Genomic DNA, 26253 nt, shown 5'->3' with positions numbered 1-26253 from the left:
GGTGCCAGCACCCCTTCTCCTAACGGGACCCCAGCAAAATGGGGTGGAAGAAGCCATGTCAGAAAAAAAAAAGCTGTTTAATGCAGAGCCCTGAGGCCGGAGCAGGCTGGGATTGGTGTCCGTACATCCCGGGGGAAGCATGTCCCCATATCCCAGCAGCGGTGTCCGTCTGTCTGTGTGCATAGTGGCTCCTAGCTCCCTGCGGGGACAATGGGTGTCAGGGAGCGCGGCAACATCCTCGGAGCTGGTGGGGCACCCAAAAGGGGTGTCCCAGACAAGGGGGGCACAGACCCCTGATCCCATATCCAGGCTGCTCCCCCCACCCCAGCGCTCAGACCTTTGCAAGCAGTGGGGCGTGGGGACAGGGCCCTGGTGTCCCTCCGCTGCGAGGCATGGTGGCACCGCCAGCCCCCAGTGGTGCCCCCCGCCAGGTGCCCCCTCACCCTCCACAAGGAGCCGGGCAGTGGAGCGGTCATCGAAGGCGTCACAGGTGTAGGAGTCCTCGTCCTCGGGGCCCACACGGTGGATGATGAGCGTGCGGTAGCAGTCCAGATTGCAGATCTCGTACTTGTCACCGGCAAAGATCTCGGTGTCCCCGCGGAGCCAGCGCACCCGGCCCCGGGCGTGGGACACGGTGCACTCCAGCGTCGCCTTGTGCCGCGCCAGCACCGTCTTATCCCGCAGCGGCTTCACGATGCGAATGGGCAGCACTGGCGGGCGGAGGGGAGCCGTCAGCATTGTGGGGTGAGCGGGGTCCCGTCAGGACCCCACGAGCTGACCCCGGTGCACCCCAGTCCTGGTGCTGGAGCCCGACCACCTCTTGCACCCCATGCTGGTACCTTCCACCCGCAGGCTGGCCTCCGAGGCAGCCACCCCAGCTGCGAAGCGGATGAGTCCCGCGTCCTCGGGGCGCACGCCACAGAGCAGCAGGAAATGCCGGGTCCCTGGGGAGGGAGAGGCTGGCTCAAGGGGATGGTGATGGGCACCCATGGCAGGCGAGGGGGCAGAGACACCCCCCCTTTTGTTGACATAAACTCCCCTTATGTGAAGTTGTCCCCTCCCGGCCCCAAACCAGGTGTGAGGCCGCCTGCACCCCCACCTTCTTGCCGTATCTTCACCGTGCTGGAGACCTTGATTTTCTCCCCGTCCCGGAACCACTCGCCCTTCACGTCCCCATGTGATGCCTCACAGGTGAAGACAGCATTGTCACCCTCCCGCACCTCGGCGTCCTGCAGGTCCCGCACGATGCGGACCTGGCGCTCTGTGGGCGAGGGGCAGGGTGCCAGGGTGACCAACGGTGAGGGGGAGCAGGCGGCGCAGGCTTTGGGGTGCACATGCCCCCAGGAGCTGTGTGGCTGTACCCTGGACGTGCAGCATGGCGGAGGCCCTGCAGTCGACCGCATCGCAGGTGTAGATGCCGGCATCAGCCATCTCACAGCGGCTCAGCTGCAGGACGCGGCGCCGACCCGCTGAGTAGATGCGGCAGTTGGGTCCCGGCCGCAGCTCCTGCCCATCCTGCCCGGGGAGAGCGTGCTCAGGGGTGCAAGCAGGCAGCACCCCACTGCTTTGCCCCCCATCTCCCCTGCCCCCAGCCCTGGCAAGGGAGGGCAGCAGCCAGGGGGCTAAGCAGGGAGGACACTGCTGGGTGCTGCTCAAGGGGATTGGGGTGAATCCTCACCTTGAACCACTTCACCTCCGCGCTGGGACGAGACAGCTCACACTCGAAGCTGGCAACCCCTGTCTCTGGGACCCCCAGGTCTCGCGGGACCCTCACCATAGTGACTGGAGGCTCTGAGGGGGAGGACACAGGGCAGGAAGGTTTGGAGGGGAAAGACATGGGCTTGGGGTGCAGGGATGGGGAGCTGTGTCTGGGACATCTCAGCATGGGGTTAGGGTGGCACTTCCTGGGGCACCACCATAGGCAAGCACTCATCACTGGTGTCCCATCTGGCTCTGGACCCAGACCCTGGCCAGGGGTCCCCACCGCTCAGCTCACATCTCTTCCCTGGGGACAGGGGGACACCTGCCAGCATGTGCCCAGAGTGGCCCAGCTCAGCCCTGGCATCTGTCCCGGGACCAAATGGCTGCAGGATGGGCAGCACTAGTGCCATGTGTGCCCCTGAGCCTGTCTCAGCAACCATACCCCGCACAAGTAGGTGGGCGCTGCAGCGCAGGGTGTCAGCAGTGAAGGTGACGGTGCCTGAGTCCTCCAGCGACAGCCCCTCCAGTGTCAGGCTGTGCCCGCAGCCCATAGTGCTGATCCGGCACGTGCTGCTGGGCTTCACCCGGATGCCATCCCGCGTCCAGACCCCGGGCACACCAGGGTGAGACAGCTCCAGGTGGAAGGTGGCCGTCTCCTTCTCGAAGGTCTCCACATCTGCCAGTGGTGTCTGGATCGACACCTTCCGGGCTGCAAGGGACCCGTGTGCATGAGCAGGTGTCCGCTCCACCTCAGAGCCCCCGGCTCCCCAGTCTGTGCTTGCTGGAGCAATCCCCTAAATCCAGCCCTTTTTATCAGGCTTCCACCCCTGCCCATCCCCAACCGCAACACTCACCTCTCTGCTCAGCCACCCCTTCCAGCCAAGTCCCATCTCTGCCCATGCTCCCTCCTCCAGCTGGCAGTGTAGTTGCAGCAGGCAGGTGCCTTCCCTGTCCCCATCCCCATCCATCACCATTCCCCTCCCCACCCCTCCCCATCCCTGTCCCCAGCGCAGTACTCACGCTCCACGCAGAGCTTGGCCTGTGTGCGGTCGTGCAGGGTCTCGCAGCGGTAGGTGCCACGGTCAGCGGGGCCGAGGCAGCGGATGGTGAGGGTGCGCTGGCACCCCGACTCCTGCAGCTGGTACTTGCTGCCCGGCTGGAGGAGGATGCCCTGCTTCAGCCACTGCACCTTGGCGGCCTCGTGGCTCACCTCCACCTCCAGGCACACATCCCCCTGCTCCTCTGCCACCACGTCCTGCAGCTTCCGCATGAACAGCACCTGCGCCTCTGCACGGCCCGTGTGCCGGGTCAGTGGCTGGTCCTGGGGCTGTGCCCTGGGCTGTGCCCCAGCCGGCTCCTTCCCCCTCACCTTGCACGCTCAGCCGGGCTGTGCTCACCAGCCCCTCGGCATTGGCTGTCACAGTGCCCGCATCGCCTGGCTGGCACTGCCGGAGGGTAAGGCTGTGGCACAGCCCGCTCCTTGTCACCAGCAGCCGCTCGCCAGGGACCACGGGCTGGCCGTTCAGCTGCCAGGTCATGGCCACATCCTCAGGGGACACCAGGCACTTGAAGGTGGCATCCTCCCCTTCCAGCACCGTCAGGCTCTGCAGCTCTGTGATGATCTCCACCACCCTAGGGACTACAGCCAGGGCGTTGGGGCACGGCACTGGGGACCCCCATCCTGCAGAGCCACTGAGCATCCCTGCACCCCCTGCCATCACTGTGCCCAGCTTCCCCACCACCCCCATGGCACAGGGGTCCACAGGGTGGTGGCCAAGCCTTGGGCACAGCTCACCCTGCACCGTCAGCATCGCCAGCGTCTGGTCATCGTTGGACTCGCAGCAGTACTCGCCGGCATCCTCAGGCTCTACACGGCTCAGCACCAGCGAGCGCTCTCGCCCCTCTGCCATCATCTGCCGGCGGGGGCCGGGTGCCAGCGCCCGCCCGTCCTTCCGCCACACCACGTCGCCCCGCGCCTTGCAGAGCTCGCACCACAGCACCGCCCGCTCGCCCTGCCGCACACGCACGTCCGACAGCCCACGCAGGAACTTCACCCGCAGCTCTGCACAGCCAAACCCCCCACGTTGGCACCCACTGCTGCCGCGGGGGGGGTTCCCTGGGCACCCCCACTGCCCCCCCGCCGCCCACCTCGGACGCTCACGTCGAACTGCATCTGGTCGTGGGGGGAGAGGCAGGTGTAGGTGCCGGCGTCCTCCTTGGCCACGTTGCAGAGAATGAGGCTGTGCACGCGGCCGTCCTGCCGCAGCTCACAGCGCTCCCCGGCCACCGCCGCCTGCTGTGGGCCCAGCCAGGTGACGTCGGCTCGCTCCGTGGAGGCAACAGCAGAGAGCACGGCGCTGCCACCCTCCAGCACCAGCAGCTTCTCCCGCTCCTCCCGTTTGTTCACAAACAGCACGGGCGCCTCTGCACGGAGGGAGCACTGGGCTCAGCCATGCCCCTGCCAGTGGCACCGGCGTGGGATGGGGGCATGAAGCATCCCGGCATGGGGTCAGGGACTGTTCCTGCCCCCTGGCATGGGTGAGGGATGCCTCCAGGCTCACCTTTCACTTGCAGCATGAAATGCGCCTCGTCATCACCAGCATCGCAAAGGAAGACGCCGCCATCGCCCAGCTCTGCTTGCTTGATGGTGAGGCTGCGTGCAGGGCCCTCGCTGCACACCAGCAGCCGCCCACCCGAGTGCAGCATCTGTCCGTCCTTCTGCCACTGCACCGCTGCTGTCTCCGGGGACAGCCGGGCCACCAGCGTCACACTGTCCCCCTCCAGCACCTCCAGTGGGCTTTGTGCCTCCTCCTTGTTGACAATGCGCACAGGCCGAGCTGGGGGGTGCAGGGGACAAGGCAGGGCTCAGAGGTGTCCCTGCAGTGCGGGGCAGCACAGGGATGGGACTGCTGTGAGTGGAGAGGCGGTGATGCCCACAATGAGTCACCATGGAGCAGGAGGGCTTCGGGACTGATGGTACATCCAGTTGTGGGATACTGCGAGTGGCTGGGGGTTGCTGTGGGAGTGGCTGGGGGTCACGGTGGGACCAGCCAGGGGTCCTGGTGGGGCAGGTGCACTGGCTGGTGGGGTCTGGCAGCTCAGGGTCCTCTTAGGGAAGGGGATCCAGGCAGAGATGGCGGCAGAGCCCATTGCTCCCGCATCCCTCCCTGCACAGGCAGCTCAGCTACTGGGTTGGGGGCCATTAATTTCAGTGGGTTCCCCATCCTGAGTGCCTGGCTGGTGAGCTGGGACACCTACCTGCACGAGGACCTCTCCCACCCTGCCCAGCCCTCTGTCTCCAGCTGATAAGGGTCCGGACTGAGCTCAGACCTTGGCAGCTGAAGCAGGAGGAGTGGCGCCTGGGAGCCGGCCAAAGCTAAATTTAACCAGCCCCTGGCTGGGGGAGGCGGGAGGGACGTGTCTCGCCATGACCCTGACATGTTCCTTTCTGACCAAGGGCTCCTGCAGGGTTGGAGATAGGGATCCTGTCCTCTGACATGCTGCACCCTGGCCTCTGCCATCAGTGGGGTCACAGAGGTATCCCCTCCCCTCGCCCAGGGCTGTGCCATGATCCCACCATGCTGGGGCTCCCAGGGGCACTGAGTTCCTTCCAGCTCACCTGACACCTCCACGCTTGTCACCATGCGGTCACTGGCAGCATCGCAGATGTAGCACCCCGAGTCGCTGGGCTGCACCCCACAGACGGTGAGCTGCCGCAGCACCCCGCAGGCCTTGACCTGCACCCGCTCACCCGGCTGCACCTCCTGGCCATCCCGGAGCCAGCGCACGGTGGCATCAGGCCGGGAGAGCTCACAAGCCAGCACCAGATCCTCTCCGGCCACCAGGCAGTGATGCTCCACGGCGCCCGTGCTGCCCACGATGGTCACCGGTGGCTCTGGGACTGGAGACAGAGGCTGTCACCACAGGAGCAGCAACCTGTGCTGGGTGCTGCAATGGCCAGATCCTGTCCGGACCTCCTCTGGCTGCAGCTGGGCAGTGCAGGGGTGTCCACAGAGACCCTGCGTGGGTGCAGCCTGCTCCCTGCGTGTCCCCCACCAGCCTCCCCATGCTTGCTGACACCCAGCCCAGCCCCACACAAGTCTGGCAGCAGCCAGGGACCCACCTCAGTCCTCACCCCTCTGGCTGTCCCCCCCAGGACCTCCCGCTCACCTTCCACAGTGACGAAGAAGACGATGCTGTCATCACCTGTGTCGCACAGATACTCCCCAGCGTCCCTGCCCGTGGCACCCAGGACGACAAGGGAGCGGTGTGCCCCGTCCTCCTCCAGACGCACACGCCCCGTGTCCTGCAGCTTCTCTCCATCCTTGTACCACTTCACCTCCCTGTGGGCGTGCGAGAGTTGCACCTCCAGCACCAGGTCCTCCATAGCCCGGCAAAGCCGGCGGGTCAGCAGGACGTCCCTCTCCAGGATCCTGACCAGCGGATCTGCAGCACCCAACACCAACAGAGCTGGGGTCTCTGGGGTGCGTGCACCCAGTAACCCCCCCAGGCTCTCCCTCCAGCCTCTTGCTCACCTGACACTTGGACAGTGAAGGTCATTGTGTCATCGGCAGCGGTGCAGATGTATTTTCCGGAGTGCTCAGCTCGGGCCGTGGGGATGACCAGGCGGCGGTGGGCACCCTCCTCTTCCAGGACCAGGCTGCCCCCAGCCTCCAGCCTGATGCCCTCTTTGGCCCAGAACACTAGAGCGTCTGCGCGGGACAGCTCACAGTCCAGCGTCAATGTCTCCCCTGGGGACACTGTCACAACAGGGAGAGGTCTGCGGGGCTGCAGGATCCTCACCGGTGGCTCTGCAAGGATGGCATGGCTGTTATGCAAAGCAACACAGAGACAATGTGGCCCCGGGGATGCCCCTCCTGTCAGCCCCAGGTGAGCACCTGTGCTGGGTGACCCAGCGGGTGGGCACCCACTGGCTTCATCACCACGGAGAAGCCAGTCCCCCTCACCCAGTCTGGGAAAGACCCCGTGGCTGGAGCGCCATCAGCACCTCCCTGCTCTGGGTCCCCACCAACCTGACACCTTGACGTCGAAGGAGACAGCCTCATCCTTGCTCTCGCAGATGTACTCGCCCGCATCCTCCGCGCTGCTCCTGGGGATGAGGAGGCAGCGCCAGGGCCCCTCCGCCAGCAGCAGCAGGTTGTCAGTCTCATCCACTTCCAGCCCATCCTTGAACCAGCGCACGGGAGCATCCGGCACGGAGAGCTCGCACCGCAGCTCCACGCGCCCTGCCACCTGCACCGGCAGCTCCAGCGAGCGCTGTGCAGGGTGCAGGATCCTCACTGGCGGCTCTGCTGGGGATGCGGAGGAAGGGTGTGAGACCTGCTCTCTGCACCGCTCCTGCCTCTGCTGTCCCCACTTACTGTCACCTGCGTCCCTGTCCCCATGGGGCTGCATGGATGCTACAGCCTCTCACCCCAGTGCAAAGGAGCAGGAGCTGCTGGAAGGCAGGGGCAGCAGTCCTGCAGTGCCAGCCCAGGATGGCTGGAGGGGGGCACCCACCAGCCCCTGGGTGATGCAGCTGCACACCCTCCTCCACGATGCTGAGGGCAGGGAGCAGGGCTGGGGACCCCATGGCACAAAGCTGGGGTAATGCTGCCCTTCACAGAACAACCCTGCTGTACCACCAACCTGCCACCGAAATGTGGTAGGAGACAGACACATCCCCGGTGTTGCAGACGAATTCCCCCGTGTCCTGCGGCCGGGCACAGGGCAGCACCAGCCGGTGCCGCAGCCCCTCCTGCTCCAGCACCAGGCTCTTGTCTGCCTCCACCTCCTCCCCGTCCTTGTACCAGCGCACCGGGGCTGCCGGGTGGGACAACTGACACCACAGCTCCACGCGCTGCCCGGCCACATAGGTGTGGGGGGCCTCCTCGTTGGAGCTGACAATCCTCACCGGCGCCTCTGCCAGGGGACACATGGTGGGCCTCAGCCTCGGTGCTGGGTGAGCCCCACATGAGGACAGGCACCCCCTGGGCAACTCACCGCTCACGGTCACCCTGAAGTTGGTGGCATCATCCCGGGCATCGCAGGTGTACATCCCCGAGTGGGACGGTGCGGCTGCGAGGATGTGCAGCCTCTTCGAGCTTCCCTCTGAGCAGATGGTCAGGACCTCAGTTGGGACCACGGCCTCGCCATCCTTCAGCCAGTGGACAGGGGCATCTGGGGGGGACACCTGGCACTCCAGCAGCACGGGCAGCCCTGCCAGCACCTCCTGGAGCTGCTGTGCCTCAGGCACTGGGGCAATGTGGACCTGCGGGGCTGAGAGGACCAAGACCCTGTGTCACGTGGCCTCCATCCTACCTGCTCTGGGGGCCAGTGGCCAGAGTCATTCCAGCCCCGCAGTGCTGGTAGCTGAAAGGTGAGGGAGCACCAGGGCTGAGGTGGCATAACCCATGGGCAGGCAGCGTGGCTGTGCCCTGGGGTGTGGTGGGCCAGCATGGCACAGGGCTGTAGGAGGAGACAGAGCAGCTGACCTGCCCCTGCCTGCATCCCCCTCCAGCCCAGGGGCACGGGCAAGGAGCTGCTCACGAGGAGGCGAGGGGCAGCTGAGATGCTGCAGCTGCTGGTGGGATGGCAGCATGAACAGGTAGCTGGGGTAGAGGGAGAATGGTGAGAGGGACGTAGCTCTGCATTGCACCTACCTGCCACGGTGACGGTGTAGAAAGCAGAGTCCCCGCCGGCGTCGCAGACGAATTCCCCTGTGTCCTGCGGCCGGGCACAGGGCAGCACCAGCCGGTGCCGCAGCCCCTCCTGCTCCAGCACCAGGCTCTTGTCTGCCTCCACCTCCTCCCCGTCCTTGTACCAGCGCACCGGGGCTGCCAGGCGGGACAGCTGGCACCACAGCTCCACGCGCTGCCCGGCCACATAGGTGTGGGGGGCCTCCTCGTTGGAGCTGACGATCCTCACTGGTGCCTCTGCCAGGGATAATGTGGGGCTCAGCCAGGATGTAAAGACCAGAGCGGGTGATGGTGGCAGTCACAGCCTGGTGTGGAGCGGTGGCTTCACTGGCTCACTGGCTTTAAGGCTGGAAGGTATTACCTCATCCACATCCCACATAGCACAAGAGTCTGGGCTGCCCTGCCCTGGGTTCCCTCTTCTCCTCACCCATCACACCCAGGAGGGACACCTGGCTTTCAGCTGGCTGTAAATTGCTGCTGTGCCCTTGTGCCCATGGTACCTGCCCTGCTCTGCCCCAGGACGGAGCTGAGGGATGTGGAGTGGGGATGCAGGTAGGCAAACACCTCATTACCGAGCCCCAGCACTACTAATTGCCATCTGTGTTGCCAGCACCAGCCCCTGTGGCTGCCCTACCAGGGGGTGCCTGCCCCTCTGCCTGTATCCCCATTTCGGAGGCCACCACCAGGTCTCGGCTGGTGCTTCTGTCTTGGCTCAGCCTGGCATTTGCTGACACTGCAATGTAGGCACATGGCTCACTTGGGGCCAGCAGTCCCATCCCTCCAGCTCACCAGGACCCAGGACCGCATGCTAGATCGCAGTGCTCACTAAACACTGTTAATGGGTGACACACAAAATGTGTGTCACTGCTCACAACCCCCCACTGACTTGAGTCAGATCTCTAAAGGCAGAGGGGCTCCCAGTACAAGCGTTAGGTGACCAGCCCTCCTCTCTCCTGGGAGAAGGTCAGGACGTGACCCTACCTGCCACAGCCAACATCATCTGCCCAGCCACGCGCGTTGCAGCAGGCTGTAGCTGGGCTGGACTCTGCCATGGGTGGCTCTGGGAGGGCACAGGGCACACCTGGCACTGGAGCATGCCGGTGGCCGAGCAGCGATCTGCCCTTCTCACGGCCCACAGCTGCCCTGTGCTGGGTGTCTGGGCTGCAAACTTCCCAGACAGTTTCCAGCCGCGATGTCCAGGCTCAGCAGCGTACTGCAGCCCCGCAGCACGCGAGAGCGGCGCGGTGCCAGTTTGCAGCATTCAACCTGCACCACGCTGAGCCTGCATCCGCCCGGCTCCCTGATCAAATGCGCAGTGGCTGCCTGCCTCCCTGGGCCTGCTAAAAGCAATCACGTCGCTGAAGTGCAGCTGGAGATGCTGAATGGCACCGAAGTGAGGAGGGGGGCGATGTGCCAGCCCTCAACAGGCAGCACCGCTCTGTCCCCAGCCCCATCGCCAGCTGCGAGGGAGCCCCAGCGCTCGGCAGCTGCCGGAAAACGCAGAAGTGTGAGGGGGTGGCAGGGCTTGAGGCAGGCAGGCTCCGTGCCGCAACAGTCCATGGGGGATAGCTGGGATGCCTCGGGGAAGCCCAAGCGTGCCACACCAGTGCTGACTGCAGCAGCCAGCCTGGCACTCGTGCCAGAGAGGTGCCAGCCTGAGCCTCCTGGCACCCAGCCCCAGCCCCGCCAGTGACACTGATGGCCAAATCCTCTCTAAGACCCTTCTGCTGAAGCAATGCAAAGCTGCTCTGCCGAAAGGCTGAGCTTCAGCAGATGGTGTTCCCCTCTCCCACCCTAGGGAAGCCGAGCTCTCCATGCCCTTTACCCTCATGAGGCAGATGATGCTTCCTGCCTCTGTCCAAAGCCCACACTGCCTGTTCTTCCCACTGGTGGTTTTGCCTTCATCACACAAAAACCTCTCCCTTTTTCACCCTCCTAGCAGTCACCACTTCACTGACTCTTCCAGCATCTCCCATCACTCATCCCATCTTCACTCCTACATCCTCCGCCATCAACTTTGGCCCTTTGCCACCTATTAACACTGTGGAGAGGCTTTACTGCTGTGGTCACGGAACCTTTTAACTGGGCTTTAGCTCTGCCCCTGGTCACCTTCCTGTGGTTGTGGAATTGTGGGTTTCAGGGCCAGCAACGGGAAGTCTTTCACTCACTTTCAGCTTTCATTATCCTCTGCCAGCCGGCAACGCCAGCAGCTGCTCCATGGCTGGGGCAGCCACTGCGGGACACCATCCCCCGCTCCCACCCGGCAAACACCACCCAACTGCCAGTCTCCAGGCAACCACTAATTTTCAGCTCAGCAATTAACACCCTCCCTCAGAGCCATGTCCGACCGCAAGTCACCCCATGCCATGTGCTGGGCCTACTATTTTTAGGACCTCAGAGAAGGGCTTGGTTACTGACCAGGGCAGAGGTCCGGCAAGCACCCAGGCATGGAGGTGCTGGGTGCCCTCGGGTGCTTGAGCATTTTGGACCAGCAGAGCGAACTGTCCCCTTTGCCAAACAGTCTGGGTGGTTTTACACACCAGAGCTGTCACAAAGACCCTGACCGACTGACCGACCTGCTGGTGAGGACCCAGCAAGAGCATCTCTGAGGAGCATCCCCAGAGCAGCAAATGACAGCAACACTGACAGCTACACATGCTGTGACACCCTGCACCACCAAAGAAAGCCCCACAAGGTGTGACCCTGCCAGCCCTCCTGCATCACACCCACCTGCCACAGTGACAGTGTAGAACACAGAGTCCCCGCTGGCATCGCAGACGAATTCCCCCGTGTCCTGCGGCCGGGCACAGGGCAGCACCAGCCGGTGCCGCAGCCCCTCCTGCTCCAGCACCAGGCTCTTGTCTGCCTCCACCTCCTCCCCGTCCTTGTACCAGCGCACCAGGGCCACTGGGCGGGACAGCTGGCACCACAGCTCCACGCGCTGCCCAGCCACATAGGTGTGGGGGGCCTCCTCGTTGGAGCTGACGATCCTCACCGGCGCCTCTGCCAGGGATGATGTGGGGCTCAGCACAGGCACCTGACTGACAGCAGCTTTCAGCCCCATCATGGAGGCAAGAAGAGGGGCAGGAGCACTGTCAGGAGGTGGGGTCCAGGCTCCTGCATTGGTCCCCAGCTCACCGGTCACTGTCACCACAAAGCTCACGGCATCATCCCCAGCATCACAGGTGTACATGCCAGTGTCCAGGGGACCCGCCGAGCGGAGGAGCAGCCTCCGCACACAGCCCTCTGCCTGCACTGCAATAACGTCATCCAGGGGCACAGCCTCGCCATCCTTCAGCCAGCGGACGAGGGCACCCGGGGGGGACACATGGCACTCCAGCAGCACGGGCAGCCCTGCTGGCACCTCCCGGAGCCGCTCAGCCTCAGGCACTGGAGCGATGTGGACCTGTGGGGCTGAGAGACGTTGTGGAGGTGTGAGAAGCATCCTCCAGCATGAAAGCCCCCTCTGCTCCTCTCTCAGCAGGACCCCAGGGCGAGCTCCCTGCTCACCTTGCACGTGCAACGTGGCCGAGTCCCGCACCTCGCCAGACACAAAGGTGACCTGGGCGCCGCTGTCAGCCACCCGTGCTCCCCGGATCAGCAGTGAGTGCTCCATCCCACGGTGCCGCATGCTGCACCGTCCACACACCTCCTCCTCCTCACCCAGCCTGGTACCATCGAGGAACCAGGTGCCATTCACCATGGCCGACAGCTCCAGGGAAAACCGTGCATCCTCGCCGTCCCGCACCCGCACATCCTGCAGACCCCTTTCCAGGCGAGCTGCCGGGGCTGGAGCACAGCTGGACTGAGCCCCGGTGGCACCGACCAGCAGTGTGCTGTGGCACAACATCCTGGCTGGCTCTGGGGAGAGCTGGCTCCCAGGTGGGGCACCCTCACCGAGATGCACGGAGCCAGGGAACTCCACAGGGCTGCTCCTGCCGTGTTCATTGGCGGCACAGACGCGGAAGCAGTAGTCGGCCTCGCGGGGCACGCTGTCGCCCAGCACCCGCACGCGGCTGGGCAGGTCGGTGGCGAGACACTGCACCCACTCACCCTCCGCCACCTCCCGCCGCTCCAGCAGGTAGCGGCTGGGGGGGCGGAGGTGGGCGTCAGGCGCAGGGCACCAGGCCAGTAGGGCTGCGTTGCTCTCCGCCACACTCATCTTGGCTGCCACTGGTGTGCTTGGGGGGTCACGCTTCACACCTGCAAGTCACAGCCCGTGTTGCCTGCCTGGGGACAGTAGTGAGGCTCCCGGCAGGGTGGCAGAAGGGCTGAGTGGGGCTACACAGCTTGTTTCTTTGGGAATCCTCTCTCTGATGGAGAGGATGGTCTTGCTCCCATGTAGCATGGTGCTGGTTACAGGGGTTTGTAAGTGCCAGAGAGGTTGGGGCCCTGCAGCCTTGCTAACTAAAAGCCCCCTTCCCCAAAAAGCCATCACAGCATCATGTCCCCAGTGTAGTGGGTGTCCATCCCATCTCTCCCCCTTGTCACCCACTGTGAATGGGCAGGACGGAGGACACAGAGCCCCTCCGAGCCTGGGGCTTACACTTGACTCGGAGCTGGGAGGACGTCTGCGACTCCCCAACAGTGAAGGAGATGATGCCCGCGTCCTGGCGGGTGACGTGCACCAGCACCAGGAGATGTGTCCTGCCAAAGCTCTTCAGCACAGTGCGGAGCGACTCCCGCAGCTGCAGCCCATCCCGGCTCCAGCAGGTCCCCTCCGCCGCCTCCCGCGTCTCCACACAGAAAACTGCATTCTCCCCCTCCATCACATCCAGCTTCCGTGGCAGCCGCTTCACGATCATCCCTACAGGAAGAGATGCATGACGGCTGGGGAGGGATGCTGGGGCACAGGGTGGGCTCCCTGCGCTGGGAGAGAGGAGGAGGAGGAGGTTGAGGAGGGGCAGCAGCAGGCACCACAGCCAAACGGTGGGAAAGCAGATGCAGAGGGCAGTGGGGAGCCTGGCAAGAAGGGGGATAGGAAGGCAAAGCCATGCCACCAGAGACCTGACCCCCACCTCGGACGGACACCTCAGCGATGCTGCGCCCCTTGTCCTTCATCTGGCAGAGGTAGATGCCGTCGTCATCGGTGCGGGCATCGCGAATGGTCAGGCGCCGCACCACGCCTCGCTCTTCCATCACGTACTTGTGACTGGGCTGCAGCTCCCTGTCCTCCAGGTACCAGGCGGTGGGGATGGTCTCCAGCGGCACCTGGCACTCCAGCACAGCGTCCTCCCGCTCCGCCACCTCCACGTCTGCCAGCTGCACCTGGAACCGCAGCCGGTGCTCTGGCACCGGGTGAGATGAGTGCTGAGAGCGTGCAGGGCACGGCACGCCCCGGCAGCCCTTTGTTCAGGGCATTCCCAGCTCGCAAAGACCGCTGAGCCCTTGTCCCTTCTCTGCCCTCCTCTCCTCGGCCTATATGGGACAGGCACTGCCCCAGGGAGGACATCCCCCAGAGCAGGGAGAACCAGGGCAGGGCCTGGGGAGACCCAGCAATGCCCCCAGCATCTCAGCAGGGAGTTTTGGAGGACACAGGAGCGTGCATGCCAGCATGCCACAGCAGGTATCTCAGCAGAGGGGAGCAGCGGGGTGCAGAGGGGATGCACCAGGTGCCGGGTCACCCCAGCCGCAGGCTGTCCCCAGCTGGCAGGGTGGCTCTGGGGGACGGGGCTGCTGCCAGCACAGACAGTTGGAGCTGTGCCCTGCAGGGCTGCCCGCCAAAACCACTCAGCACTTCCAGGGGAATTTGTCACCAAGGCACTGTCACCCCTCCCCACTTGTGGCTGGACACCCTCAGCCCTCCAGAGACATCACCTCTCTGTTTGCAAGGAGAGAGGGGCACGGAGGGGGACACAGCTCCCAAGAGAGCCCAGCATCCCCTGCTTCCAGCCCGCAGCTCTGTCTGGAGGAACCTGGGGTCACCCCGGCTGCACAGGACAGGAGGGAGCCCAAGGATGCTAGGCTCACACACAGACGCATCACTGCCAGATGAAAAGCCTTGGACCCCCGCAGCGCCTGGCTGCCCCCAGCAGTGCTTGGGCACACTCCTACCTTTCACCTGGAGCTGCACTGCGCTGAGGGTCTGGCCGGCAGTGTTGGATGCAGTGCAGACGTACAGTCCCTGGTCCTGGGGTTTGCAGTACAGTACCTTGAGGATGAAGTAGCCCTCCCGGTCCTCGTAGACGAGGTGCCTGCGGCCGGGGGCGAGGGGCTCACCATCCTTCTGCCAGATGATCTCTGGCTTGGGCTTGCCAGTAACATAGCAGCGAAACTTGGCATGCTTCCCCACGCTCACGGCAAATGCCTTGGCCCCTGGCACCCTGGCCGGCACCATGCCATTGGGCACCCAGGTCTCCGGTCCTGCATGCCGTCCTGCTGCCTGCCGCCGCCACTGCTGCCTCTCCGACAGCGGCTCGGGGCCATCAGCAGGAGAACCGTTGGGGAGCCCATCCAACAGTGCCCGGGATTCAACCAGGAGCACGGCAGCAGCCAGGGCCTCCCGGGAGCCACTGCGTGCCCGGCACACATACACCCCTCCGTCTGGGGGCCGGGCACCAAACAGCTTCAGGAAGTGCCAGTCCTCCGGCTCCTGTCCCACTGCAAAGTGGCTGGTCTCGAAGAGGTCAGAGAGCTTGTGCCCATCCTTCTCCCACTCCAGCACCGGGCAGGGCTGCCCAGACACCCTGCAGGCGAACATCACATCCTCCCCCCGGCACACCCGTGTGGATGAGGGGGCAACGAGGAAGGAAGGTGCTTCACTGCTTGAGCATCTCTCCTCCTCTTGGGGCTCCCCTGCCTCCACCTTGAGTGTGGCAGCAGCATAGGTCTCACCAACACTGTTCTTGGCCTTGCAGATGTAGAGCCCACTGTCCTGGGGGGTGGCGTGGGACACCAGCAGGCTGTACAGGTCCCCCTTGGCCTCCACATGGAAGCGGCCTGAGGGCTTGATCGGGGTCTTGTCCTTTTCCCAGAGGATGTTCGGCTGGGGGTCGCCTGTGATCTGGCAGCTCAGGACCGCGTCAGTGCCGCTTTGCACCGTGATGGCACGTGGGTAAGCCAGGAACCTGGGGGCTCCCCCGAATCCCTCCATCACCACCTCCCCGTGGTCACAGCAGGGGGCTGGCTGAAGCAGCAGTGGGGATCATCAGCCTGGGAGACGCACAGACCGAGCAGGGTGAGGATTCAGGGTTCAGCAGAGGGCCCGGCATGGAGCACCACAAGGAGGGACCCATGCCTGGAGCAAAGTCCCCAGCACAGACCCCATGTTGCAGGAGCATCACGCTCGCTCTGAGCACCCCAGCCCCATGGGATATGCTCCTGTCTCAGTCCAAATCACCCATTTCCCAGCTCGGTGGCAATAGGAGAGGTGACAAAAGGCAGCTCTTTACACCCCAAGGGGCTGGGGCACCCACAGCCTGACCCAGGGTTGCAAAGAGGACCCCAGGTCCAGGGGACCCCTGCCTAGATGGGGAGCGCAGGCAGCTGCTTGCTGGATGCTGGGGATGGGGGATGGTGGAGGCAGGACAGCCCCAGCCCGCCCCTTCCCCACCCGCGGGCATTCCTGCAGTATCGGGTGGTGGCAGAGCCGCATTCCGGCAGCATCTGGGCTGGCTCAGCCGGCAGGTGCTGATATGGGGCTGTCGCAGGCCCGAGGCACCCAGCTGGATCCCAACACTTCCTCCCAGGCTCAGAGGAGCAGGGGAGACCCCCCTGTGCCTGGCAGTCACCCCGCAGAGCCGTGTCCTGGGGCAAAGCAGGGCTCCCCCAGGAGCAGGATCCCCACTCCAGAGAGTGAGACCATAGGCAGGATCCAGTCCTTGGGTATTGAAAGCCATGGCTGGAAATAAATCAGCCCCAGGGGACCAGAGGAAAGGCTGGGGAGACAGGCCCTGCTTCTGGAGGACATTGCCTCCATCCCCAGCACTGCAGGTAACCGTGCCTACCATCATGGCTAGGAGTGGGGCAGGGTGCCCTGTGCCTCCCCTGGGCGAGTGCACCCCAGCCTCGGCCCCACATCATGGCTGGGGCTGGGGCATCTCTGCCTCCCTCAGGTCGGGGGTAAGAGAAATGAATACTCCCTGAATGAGTCAGAGGGGACAGTGGGAGAGGGCTGGTCCCCAAGGAGTGGCAGTGACCGGGGCCAGCTTCTCCCAGACCCCTAACCCTGGGACGGTGCATCCATTCAGAACCACCTCCCTGGCCACACGCTCCCCTGACCCACGGGTCAGCCCGTGGCCCCTCCTGCAGACACACACAGCCCTGATGGTTCAGCTGTTCCACTGCCCTCTTCAACCACCCCCTTTCCAGATCGCCCTGCCCCATGCAGCCCACAGCCCAGTCCCCTGCCCCACACACGCACCTCGCTCTGCCGCCTCTCCCCCGTGTCTCCCAGTGCCGACTCACAGCTCCTGCTGCTTCCCCCAGCTCCGCTCCTGGGTGTCAGTGCGCAGGGACCAAACGTTACAAATGCCTGCAGCTGCTGTCCCCAAAAATACCCTCTGATGACACGCTGGGTTGATAAGACGGAGCCTGCTCCATTCAGCGCCTCGCCGGGGCAGGGCTGGCCTACCTATGTATAGCAGCCCGGCAGGAGCCACCCGGCCTGGAGCGGGCAGGCAGCATTCCCCCGCCAAAGATCTGGGGTGCTGCAAACCCGGCTGTGCCTCGGTGCTGGGTCAGCCAGCAGCAGGAGGCAACGCGCTGTCTGGGGTGCACAGCATGGGGTGCATGGTGTGGGGTGTGCAGTTCGGCATGCACAGCATGGGCTGTGTGGCATGGGACACCAGGCTGCAGTGGGCTGGGACACACCACGCAGGACACGCTGCACAGGGTGGGATGTGCCACACTGGATGCTGCATGAGATGCACTGGAGGCTGCAGGGGATGGGACATGCCGTACAGGCCACGTTACATGGGACACCGGGCTGTGGGAGGACTGGAGTGGGTGCAGAGGCTGCCCACTACCCCGCAGGGCAGGCAGGAGTGCTGGATGGGGGACGCCTGGCACTGTCACCACAGGCAGTGCTGGGAGGAAGGCCAGGACACGCTGAGTCCCCTTCAGCCTGTGCCCCTCCTGCAACTCCCACCCCAGGAGCCAGCCCATGGCCAGCCTGCCCAAACAGCACCCCAAGATCCTTCTCCTGGCACCACTGCGGGGTCTCCAGCTGGCCTGGCTCTGCCTCACCTCTTCTCCTCCCCTGAAGCTGGCCCAGACTTCCCCAGACCGAGGCAGCATAGGGACCTCTTGCTATCCCTCTTGCTTCATGTTCCCAGGACGTCACCAGCCTCCAGGCTGCCCTGGAGATGCCACAGACCCCCCACACCCCAGCCTGCCCTCCCCAGGGCCCCGTCCTCACATCCCAGCTGCCCTGTGACCCTGGGGCGACCCAGCCACCTCTGGCAGGTCCAGCCTGCCACCCTGAACATGCCCCCCATGCCAGGGCCTCGCTGGGCTCTGCACCCCACCAGGTCCCTGCCCAGATGTCCCTGCTGTGCACAGTTGCTGCCACCTGTCCCCCCAGAAGCCCCAAATCTGCAGCTCCTCTACCATGGGGGGCACCCAACACCAGCAGCTGCAAAGCTCTTTCACGGTGTCCCCTCCACCCCTGCCAGCACAGGAAAATCTTCATGACAGCACCATGCCCACAGCTCAGCCTCCCCAGCCCCACACGCCCATCGCCCTCAGCAGCATCCCCCCTGCCGACACCCCCTTGCCCAGGCGCCGGTCCCCCCCCCAGACCACACTGTCCTTGCAGTCCTCGCATTCCAGACGTCTCAGCACTTTCACTGCCCAGAGATAATATTCACGGCGAGCAGACGTTTGCGTCAGTGTCAGATAGGTCTCAATGCCACCCTGCCCTAGGGGGAGCACAGCAGGCAGACGGGCTGGGCAGGCAGGCAGGAGCCCGTGGCAGAGCCCCCCGAGCCGCCAGCCCGCTGCACACCCCATGGTCATGCTGCTCCTCCTGCACCTGCTGCCTGCCATGCTGCCCACCGCCGCCCTGGCCAGCTGCACTGGGGCTGGTGCTGACCGGCAGCTCATCCTGGCCAAGGTGCGGGCTCGGGTGCTGGAGCATCTGAGCCCTCCAGTTCTCCAGGAGGAGCCCCAGAAGGATGCAAGGAAGCTGCACCGGAGAGATGTCCTTGAAAATGCCGAAGTCGAGCCAGAGGAGCTGGAGGACACTTCCCAGGTGATCCTCTTCCCTTCCACAGGTGAGAACATCCTGGTGGGATGGAGAGGGCAGAGGGGTGAAGCAGGGTTGGGGGCTCGGGGCAACACTGATGCAGCAGGACAGAGGGGCTGCTGTGGTGGTCTGTGGGAGAAGAGAAAGAGGGTACACCAGGCTGGAGCACAGGTGACGTTTGGTGGAGAGCCAGGAGGTGGAAAGGTATGGCACGCAGGGACAGGCAGAGCAGCCCAGGACACAGGCAGGGAGAGAGACAGGCAGCACAAGAGGGTGCTGAGAGGCCAGGGAAACGGCTGGTCCAGGCAGGATGCGGAGAGATGGGGAGGACTGAGGAGCAGGCAGCATAGGACAGGGAGGGATGCTAGGGAATGGGGCTGGATACTGGGAAATGGGATGGGATACTAAGGGACAGGGCAGGATGCTGTGGGATGGGTCAGGATGCCCAGCTATGGGGCAGGACACTGGGAGATGGGGGCAGAATGCTGGGAGATGGGGGCAGAGTAATGGACCAGCTTAGGGCTCAGCTGTGGGGCACAGTGCAGTGGCTGCTGCATAGCACTAGTGATCAGCTCCCCCACACCCTGCCACAGCCCATGCCGGCGGCCGGGCACCCTGCCAGCACCCCAGGGACTCTGCAACATCCCATCTCCTACCCGGCATCAGGAACCCCCCTGGGTTTGGGCGCACACCCTGAGCATCTTTCCACCCTCCCCACAGATGTGCCCTGCGAGCCCACGCAGCCAGACAAGCTGCTGGAGGAAGAAGGGATTTTCACCTACCTCTTCCAGCCCTCGGCACACACCCTGAGCCGCGTGGTGACCTCTGCCCAGCTCTGGTTTTACACCGGCCCCTCGGCTGTCCCCAACCACTCTGCCCCCGACGTGCTGACCCTGTCACCGCAGGGCCGCGTGCCGGTGACGGCCATGGTGGTGCGGACGCCTGAGCACTGGACAGTGTTTCACTTCGCCCCGGCACTGCTGCCCCAGCTCTCGCAGCCGCTCTTCGTGCTCTTGGTGCGCTGCCCTGGCTGCCCCTGCCTGGCTGAGGGGGACAAGATGCCCTTCTTGGTGGCCACCACCCGGGCCAAGGGCAGTGAGAGGGCTCGTCGCTCCGCCATGCCCTGGTCCCCCGCCGCCCTGAGCCTGCTGCAGCGCCCGTCCGAGGACCTGGCTGCCCACACTAACTGCCGCCGGGCTTCCCTCAACATCTCCTTCGAGGAGCTGGGCTGGGACAAGTGGATCGTGCATCCCAGCAGCTTCGTTTTCCAGTACTGCCACGGGAGCTGCGCCGAGGGCCACGGGCTGAGCCACCGCCTGGGCGTGCAGCTCTGCTGCGCTGCCCTGCCCGGCACCATGCGCTCCCTGCGCGTCCGCACCACCTCCGATGGCGGGTACTCCTTCAAGTACGAGACAGTGCCCAACATCCTGGCCCAGGACTGCACCTGCATCTAGGGCATCCCACACCCAGGCCCCAGACATGATCCCCCCCAGGAGGAGTTGCTCACCCAGGAGACCCCCGGCCCCAAGCCACAGGGAGCAGAGGGGCCTGCCAGGGGGCGGTTTGGGCTGTGCCCACCCTCCCCTGCACAAGCCAGAGTTTCGGGCTGCCCTGGGGCAGCTGTCAGACCTGCCCCAGGGCCAGTCCTAGCCTGGAGTAAGCCAGGGCGTGGTGGGGCAGGGACAGGCACAGCCTCTGGCAGAGGCACCAACCCCCTGCCAAAGCCAGCCTGGTGTCTGCAACCAGCTCAGCCCCCCTTTCTCTCCCCTTGCTGCCCTCCCCCAATTTCCACACACACCCCCTCCCACAAAAGACTGGGGTCCTGGTCCTGCTGCAGCGTGCAAGAGCCTCCCCGTGCTCCCAGGCAGGGATGGGGATGTGCCAGGGGAGGCCATGCCAGGACCTCTCACCGGTGGCAGAGCTGGCAGCATGTGTGGCACTGCAAGCGAGCCCTCTCCCGGCGGCACAGCCTGTTGGAAAGCTTGACGGGATGAGTGAAATAAACCTGTACCCTTTATTGAAACAGCCTGGAAATACCAGCTTCCATCAAAGGCAGTCACAGAGGTGGCATGCGGCTGTGAAGTGGGATGCGAGCTCCCTGGGGGCTTTTGGCCGGAGGAGGGAGAGAATGGCGAGCTGCAAGAGGCATCCAGCTCAGACCCGGGGTCCCAGAGAGGTGACTGGGGTGTGCTGGCCAAAATCAGCATGGTGTGGCTGGGTTTGATCCAGTCCCGGGGCTGGGGAGCACGGGGCAGAGCAGCATCCCTTCTGCTCCCAGTGCAGCAGGATGGGGAGGCACGGGAAACCCCTCACCAGGCCCCTTGCCGGGGACAAGACTGCACAGGAACACGGCCAGAGCGATCCTGCTGGGCCAGGCCGACCGAGGCTGCCCCGGCCACAGCCGCCTCCGCACAGCAGGAACGACTGAGTCACCATGGGCGAGCAGGGAGGTCCCAGGGCAGGCAAGTGGTGTTGCCCGCCCCAGCCCAGCTACGCAGGATTCCCTTCCCACCCCTTCCTCCCGAAGGACCGGGTGCAGCAGTTCAGTACAAAACGTCTCCAGTCTTTACTAATATAGATATTAAAAAAAAAAAAAAAGAAAAAACATGTGACAATCATTTCTGGGTAAAAAACAACGCTACAAAAATCCCCGTGTGACCCAGGCTGAGATGATGAGCAATGCCCCACTGCCTCCCAGCTGAGCCCGGCTCAGGGCACCACATCCCCCCACCATGGGACCAGGGTCCGGCCCTGCGCAGGGGGGGAATAGGCTTTGGTCCAAGGGCGGCCGGCCGGGAGCGGGGCGGAGGTGGCGGGAAGGACAGCCCCTGCCCTCTGCACAGACATTTCCGAGCAGGCCAGCCCCGCGACTTGCAACCCGTGCCAGGATGCTGCGCAGCACGGCCCCGCCGGCCACACCGGCACTTTCCGGCAACAGTGCTGCCAGGACCCCTTCCGTCCCCTCCTCTTCAAGAGCAATGCCAGCTCAGCGCCCTGCCCCCTGGACCAGCCAGCCGGACCCCTGGGCTCGGCTCCCCTCAACCCCCACGCCGTGGGGACAATACCGGCATTGCCAGCATGGCCCGCACAGGCACAGCACCGGCTGGCACAGCGGCGGGTGGCAGTGGGCATGGAGGGCACGGAGAGGTGTGAGGAGAAGATGCTCTGGGAAATGGGTGCGGGAGAGGGAAAGGAGGTGAAATAGGAGATAGGGGGGCGCAGGCCCAGAGCAGAGATGGGGAGTGGAGTATAAAAATGCCAGGGTGCACATGCTGATGAGTTTATAAAAATGTACAAAAATAAGATATTCCCTTTCTAAAAATTAAGTAGGAATGTCCCCCAATGCCCCCATCCCTGCCGCTGCCCACCGGGACTGGGCTGCCCAGCCAGCCCCGCCGGGCAGGCGTGCAGCACCTTCCGCCCATGTTCCTGGCAGGCTGCCTGTCCCACGGTGGCGGCGGCAGCCACACCAGCAGACACTGCCGTTGTCCCTGGTGGCACTCACAGCCCTGCAGGGAGCAAGAGTCAGGTTAGCACCTGTCCCAGGGCCCCCCCATGCCCCCACCCCAGCCGGCTGGATCTGTCCCCCTCCCTGGCTCACCCGTGGTCCGCTCACAGGTGGCGGTCCCCTTCTCGTGGGCAAGGTTGAGGCGGTTCTGCTCGGCGGCGATGCTGTTGGCCTCGGGGCTGCTGCTGCAGGCAGGGCTGGGGGGCCGCAGGGGGGGCTGGAGGTGGAAGGCCACCTCCAGGTGCTCCTGGGCCAGGCGCAGGTGCTCACGCAGCCGGTCCAGCTCGTGCGCCGGGGGAGCCCCGGCCAGGGCGAAGCGCCTGGCTGCCGCCACCTGGCCCAGGCTCTCCCGGTAGTCCAGCTTGCCATCGGGCAGTGGGGCTCGCGGTGGCTCCTTCTTCAGCGAGTGGTAGGTGGGGGGTGCGCTGGGGGCTTTCTTGGGGTACTGCGGCATGGGGCTGCCGCCAGCCGGCAGCGGGGGGCCATCGGACTGGCTCAGGGCATCCCGGATGCGCCCCACGCCGAGGTGCACAAGCTCGCAGAGGTTGAGGAAGAGGCAGAGCCCACTGACGGCGTACATGACGAGGAGGAAGATGGTCTTCTCGGTGGGGCGGGAGACAAAGCAGTCGACGGTGTGCGGGCAGGGGCTGCGGTTGCAGAGATAGGAGGGGGTCACCTCGAAGCGGTACAGCCGGTACTGCCCGAAGAGGAAAGCCGTCTCCAGCAGCGAGCGGCACAGCAAGTGCAGGACATAGGCACGCATCAGCCCGTTCTGCTTGATGCGGCGCCGGCCGTCATGCTTCTCTCCACCCTCTGGGCCCTTCTCCTTCTCCACCTCAATCTCCTCAAAGATCATGGGGTCTTCTTCATTATCGTCCTCCGCCTCCTCGTAGTCCCGCCCGGCTCCCCGGCGCACCACCGGCATGCGTGCCTGCCGGGCTGCCGGTGTCCGGCGCCGCGAGGACTCGGGCATGCGGCCGATGTGGTGCATGGCGAAGCCCAGGTAGAGGACCGACGGTGTGGCCACCATGATGATCTGGAAGATCCAGAAGCGGACATGGGAGAGCGGGGCGAAGGCGTCGTAGCAGACGTTCTCACAGCCCGGCTGCTGCGTGTTGCAGACAAACTTGCTCTGCTCGTCGTAGTAGATGGACTCGCCCCCCACAGCCGTGAGTACGATGCGGAAGACAATGAGCACGGTCAGCCAGATCTTGCCCACAAAGGTTGAGTGGTTGTTGATCTCCTCCAGGAGCCGCGTCAGGAAACTCCAGCTCATCCTGGCCAGGCAGTTGGCTCAAACCCTGAGGTGAAGGGGCAGGCAAATGGGCACTGAGCACATCTGTGTGTACCTCACCAGGATCCCCAAACCACCAGCTGCCGCTCCACCTCTGCCCCTCTCACTGTCCCAGCACTGACGTCCCTTCTCTTACCCACAGGTCCACAAACACAGCCCTGCGTGGGCAGTCACCTCCCCAAAACTACGTCCCCTGCCCAGCACCGCCTCCCTGCGTTCCCGCCTGCATCCTGCTCCCACCCTGCCATCAGCCAGGTGGGCAGAGGGGACCCGGGGAGTAGGGAAAAGGCCACATCTGGAGGAAGAGTCAGCACAGCCACAGCGAGGGTAAACACAGCAGCACAGGGCAGCGCCAGCTGAGGAGGACGAGAGGACAGGCGGGGGCCAGAACCGCCTCCTCCGCCCCCGGTGCCGCAACACCCGTTTGCCACCTGGTCCTGGGCATGTCTCCAACCAGCGTCTCACCCTGTGCCAGCACCCACGCCCTCCCATGGGGGCCCACGGGCCCCTGGAGGAAGGCAACACACAGCAGCCCCTCTGGCCCGCTGCAGCTGCCAGCCCCGAGCCCCAGCCAAGGGGGGCTCCCCTGCGCAGCATCCCCCACCACATGCCCATGAGCCAGGGCCTCTGCACCCCACAGAGCTCTCTCTTGAGGACCAGCAGAGATGCAGCATCACTCTGCCCCACCAAACCTCTGTGCTGTGCCCTCCCTCCTGCGGGACCTCCACCCCCAATCCTTACAAGCCCCCGAAGCCTGCAGCGGCCGGTGCTCAGAGCACCCCACAGCCCAACAGCAAGGGCTGTTGAGGGGAGTGGAGCAGGAGGCAGGAGAGTGATGACGAGGGGCAGCGTGGGGCGGCCAAGGAATTGCACAAAGTCCCAGCAAAGCAGCTGACACCAGAGGTTGGGGAGGAAATTACGAGGACCAAGCCGCAGCTCCCGGCCAAAGGAGAAGACGCAAGAGGAGACACCTCACCGCCACCCCCAGTTTCAGCAGCTTGCGCATGAGCTGATGCAAGAGCAGCAGGTGGCAGGGACACCCAGGGTGAGCAGAGGGGATGTGTCCCCCACAGAGCCCTCAGCCTCCCCCATGCCTCGCCTGCCCTCTGGCCAGCCCTGTCCCATCACCTGTGGCCAGGGCACATCCCTGCAGACGATGGCTCCTGCTGCACTCACTCCACTACTGTCCAGAATCAGAGGATCTTTTTGGCTTAACTCAGTCTGCCTCCTGAGCAACCTCACCTAAGCAGAAAAGCCCCTCCAGCACAAACACCCATGTGGAGAACATGCTGTTGCCAAGGGCCCGGTGCTCAGCAGAGCCAGTGGAGCCGCAGGAGGTGGCACAGGCTGGTACCAGGGACCCAAACGCAGCCCATCAGGGCCACCATCCTCCTGTGGTCAAGCACCCTGCAAGGTCTCGCTGCTGCCCCGTCTCTGCGGTGCGAGGCCCTCTCCCCCTCATCCCACTGGAAGGAGGATGCTTTGTGTCTGCCTTTATCCGCAGCACACTGCCCTGGGACGGGCTAGGGCAGGGGACGAGGCGAGGGGGGCAGGCAGAAGGGGGGCAGGCAGGAGGGCAGCAGGCAGGAGGGGGGCAGCCCTGGGAGCTGGCAAGCCCAGGAAAAGCGAAAGCACACACGTGGGCACTGCCATGGTGGCCAAGGAGAGGTGACACAGGGACAGACTGCAGCGTGGGTCAGGACCCGCAGCGGGCATGGCCGGGGCAGAACAAGGCTCCCCACACCCTTTTCCCCCCTGCCTGGGGCAGGGCCCCCCGGGGCAGGCTGCCAGAGCCCAGCTCTCTGCCGAGGGGGCCAAGCCACTCACCACCTCCTGGCCACACCACCAGTCAGGACCAGCACCACGTGCCTTGGCCAAAACCAGGACAGCCAGGCCCTGCACCTTCACCCCCACCCTACCAACTCCAGTTTCCCCTGCCCTGCCCAGGGACCCCATCTCCCCAGCCTCACCAGGGCCTCCTGCACCCCACCCTGGGGCTCGCCAGCCCCTGCCTGGCCAGAGCCCGCCCTGTCCCGCTGGCCCCGGCCCGCCCACGCTGGGACCCACTGACCGCTGCCAGCCTGGGGATCCACCCCCCACCCCCAGCCTTCCGGGGGTCCCGGGCCCCACCGCCGCCAGCCCACCGGGGACCTCCAGCCCTGCTGACTCCAGCCTGCCCGAGATCCCCAGCCCCCCCCGGTCCCCTCTCTCTCACCGCAGCCCACGCCTGCAGCTCCCGCCCCGCAACCCCCCCGCCCCCCCCAGCCCTCCCGGGGTCCCGCCGCCTGCCCCAGCGACCCCCGACCCCCGCCGGGCCCCGGCCCCACTCACGGCGCGCCGGGACGAGCGGCTCCCGCCGGCGGCGGCGGCGGACAAAGCGGGGGGGGCGGCGCGCCGCCGCCTCCCGCCGAACAAAGGGGCCCGGGGCCGCCCCGCCCCGCGCCCGCCCGCCGGTGCGCACCGACCGCCCCGCACCGACCGGCGGCCGCGCCACCCCGGTCCCGGTCCCGGTCCCGGTCCCGGTGACTCAGCCTCCGGGCTGGTCGCTGCCGCCCCCGGCCCCGGCCCCAGCCCCCTCCCCGCCCGCGGCTCGGGAGGCCGCGCAGGGCTGCGGGCAGGGGCCGGCCCCGGCCGAAACTGGCCCGAGCATCGCGTCTGTCGGCGACCTCGGGCGCGGCAAACCCCGCTTCCCAGGGCAGCCGCCCAAGCCCAGCCGTCGCCCGGAGGCTGCTCCCAGCCCCGGTAGCCCCATCCAGGCCTCGGTGGGCCGGCTCCCCACCGCCACCCTTTGCCCCCGGGAGCTCGGTAGCTCCCGGGACGCGGCTCCCGCCGAGGTGCGAGGCTGAGGGTTCCCGCCTGCTGCAGG

At 65.3% G+C, this 26253-nt stretch overlaps 3 protein-coding genes across 6 annotated transcripts; 1 reads left to right on the top strand and 2 right to left on the bottom strand.

Annotated features, from left to right (window-relative positions):
- Nucleotides 1-58: 58 nt before the first annotated feature.
- On the bottom strand, nucleotides 59-16855 carry OBSL1 (obscurin like cytoskeletal adaptor 1). 3 transcript variants are annotated; one of them, XM_074873389.1, is made up of 27 exons: nucleotides 16762-16855; nucleotides 14454-15551; nucleotides 13418-13687; nucleotides 12946-13206; nucleotides 12297-12602; nucleotides 11910-12188; nucleotides 11538-11813; nucleotides 11130-11402; nucleotides 8364-8636; nucleotides 7705-7980; nucleotides 7351-7623; nucleotides 6735-7010; nucleotides 6237-6512; nucleotides 5872-6147; nucleotides 5321-5602; nucleotides 4263-4538; nucleotides 3850-4125; nucleotides 3497-3763; nucleotides 3071-3340; nucleotides 2722-2988; nucleotides 2144-2410; nucleotides 1679-1791; nucleotides 1362-1515; nucleotides 1100-1261; nucleotides 840-944; nucleotides 444-710; nucleotides 59-199 (listed from the first exon to the last, which is right to left on the bottom strand). In XM_074873389.1, the coding sequence occupies exons 2-27, from the start codon at nucleotides 15490-15492 to the stop codon at nucleotides 192-194; spliced, it is 7068 nt and encodes a 2355-aa protein (XP_074729490.1). In that variant the 5' UTR covers nucleotides 15493-15551; nucleotides 16762-16855; the 3' UTR covers nucleotides 59-191. The 3 variants fall into 3 exon arrangements, with proteins under 3 accessions (XP_074729490.1, XP_074729489.1, XP_074729491.1); XM_074873388.1 differs by having other exon boundaries at nucleotides 11130-11813; XM_074873390.1 differs by lacking the exon at nucleotides 7351-7623 and having other exon boundaries at nucleotides 11130-11813.
- A 1436-nt stretch (nucleotides 16856-18291) lies between these two features.
- INHA (inhibin subunit alpha) lies at nucleotides 18292-21307 on the top strand. Its single transcript, XM_074873400.1, has 2 exons — nucleotides 18292-18613; nucleotides 19306-21307. The coding sequence occupies exons 1-2, from the start codon at nucleotides 18349-18351 to the stop codon at nucleotides 20037-20039; spliced, it is 999 nt and encodes a 332-aa protein (XP_074729501.1). The 5' UTR covers nucleotides 18292-18348; the 3' UTR covers nucleotides 20040-21307.
- A 544-nt stretch (nucleotides 21308-21851) lies between these two features.
- On the bottom strand, nucleotides 21852-25952 carry LOC141945343 (gap junction gamma-1 protein-like). Of its 2 annotated transcripts, none has more exons than XM_074873398.1 (3): nucleotides 25719-25952; nucleotides 22187-23394; nucleotides 21852-22094 (listed from the first exon to the last, which is right to left on the bottom strand). In XM_074873398.1, exons 2-3 carry the CDS (start codon nucleotides 23367-23369, stop codon nucleotides 22087-22089), a joined length of 1191 nt encoding a protein of 396 aa, XP_074729499.1. In that variant the 5' UTR covers nucleotides 23370-23394; nucleotides 25719-25952; the 3' UTR covers nucleotides 21852-22086. The 2 variants fall into 2 exon arrangements, with proteins under 2 accessions (XP_074729499.1, XP_074729500.1); XM_074873399.1 differs by lacking the exon at nucleotides 25719-25952 and adding an exon at nucleotides 24516-24965.
- Nucleotides 25953-26253: the final 301 nt, after the last annotated feature.

This window comes from Strix uralensis, chromosome 6 (assembly GCF_047716275.1).
Source record: "Strix uralensis isolate ZFMK-TIS-50842 chromosome 6, bStrUra1, whole genome shotgun sequence".
Taxonomy (NCBI): domain Eukaryota; kingdom Metazoa; phylum Chordata; class Aves; order Strigiformes; family Strigidae; genus Strix; species Strix uralensis.
Note: the sequence above shows the minus strand (reverse complement) of the source record. Positions and strands in the feature narration are given on the sequence as shown.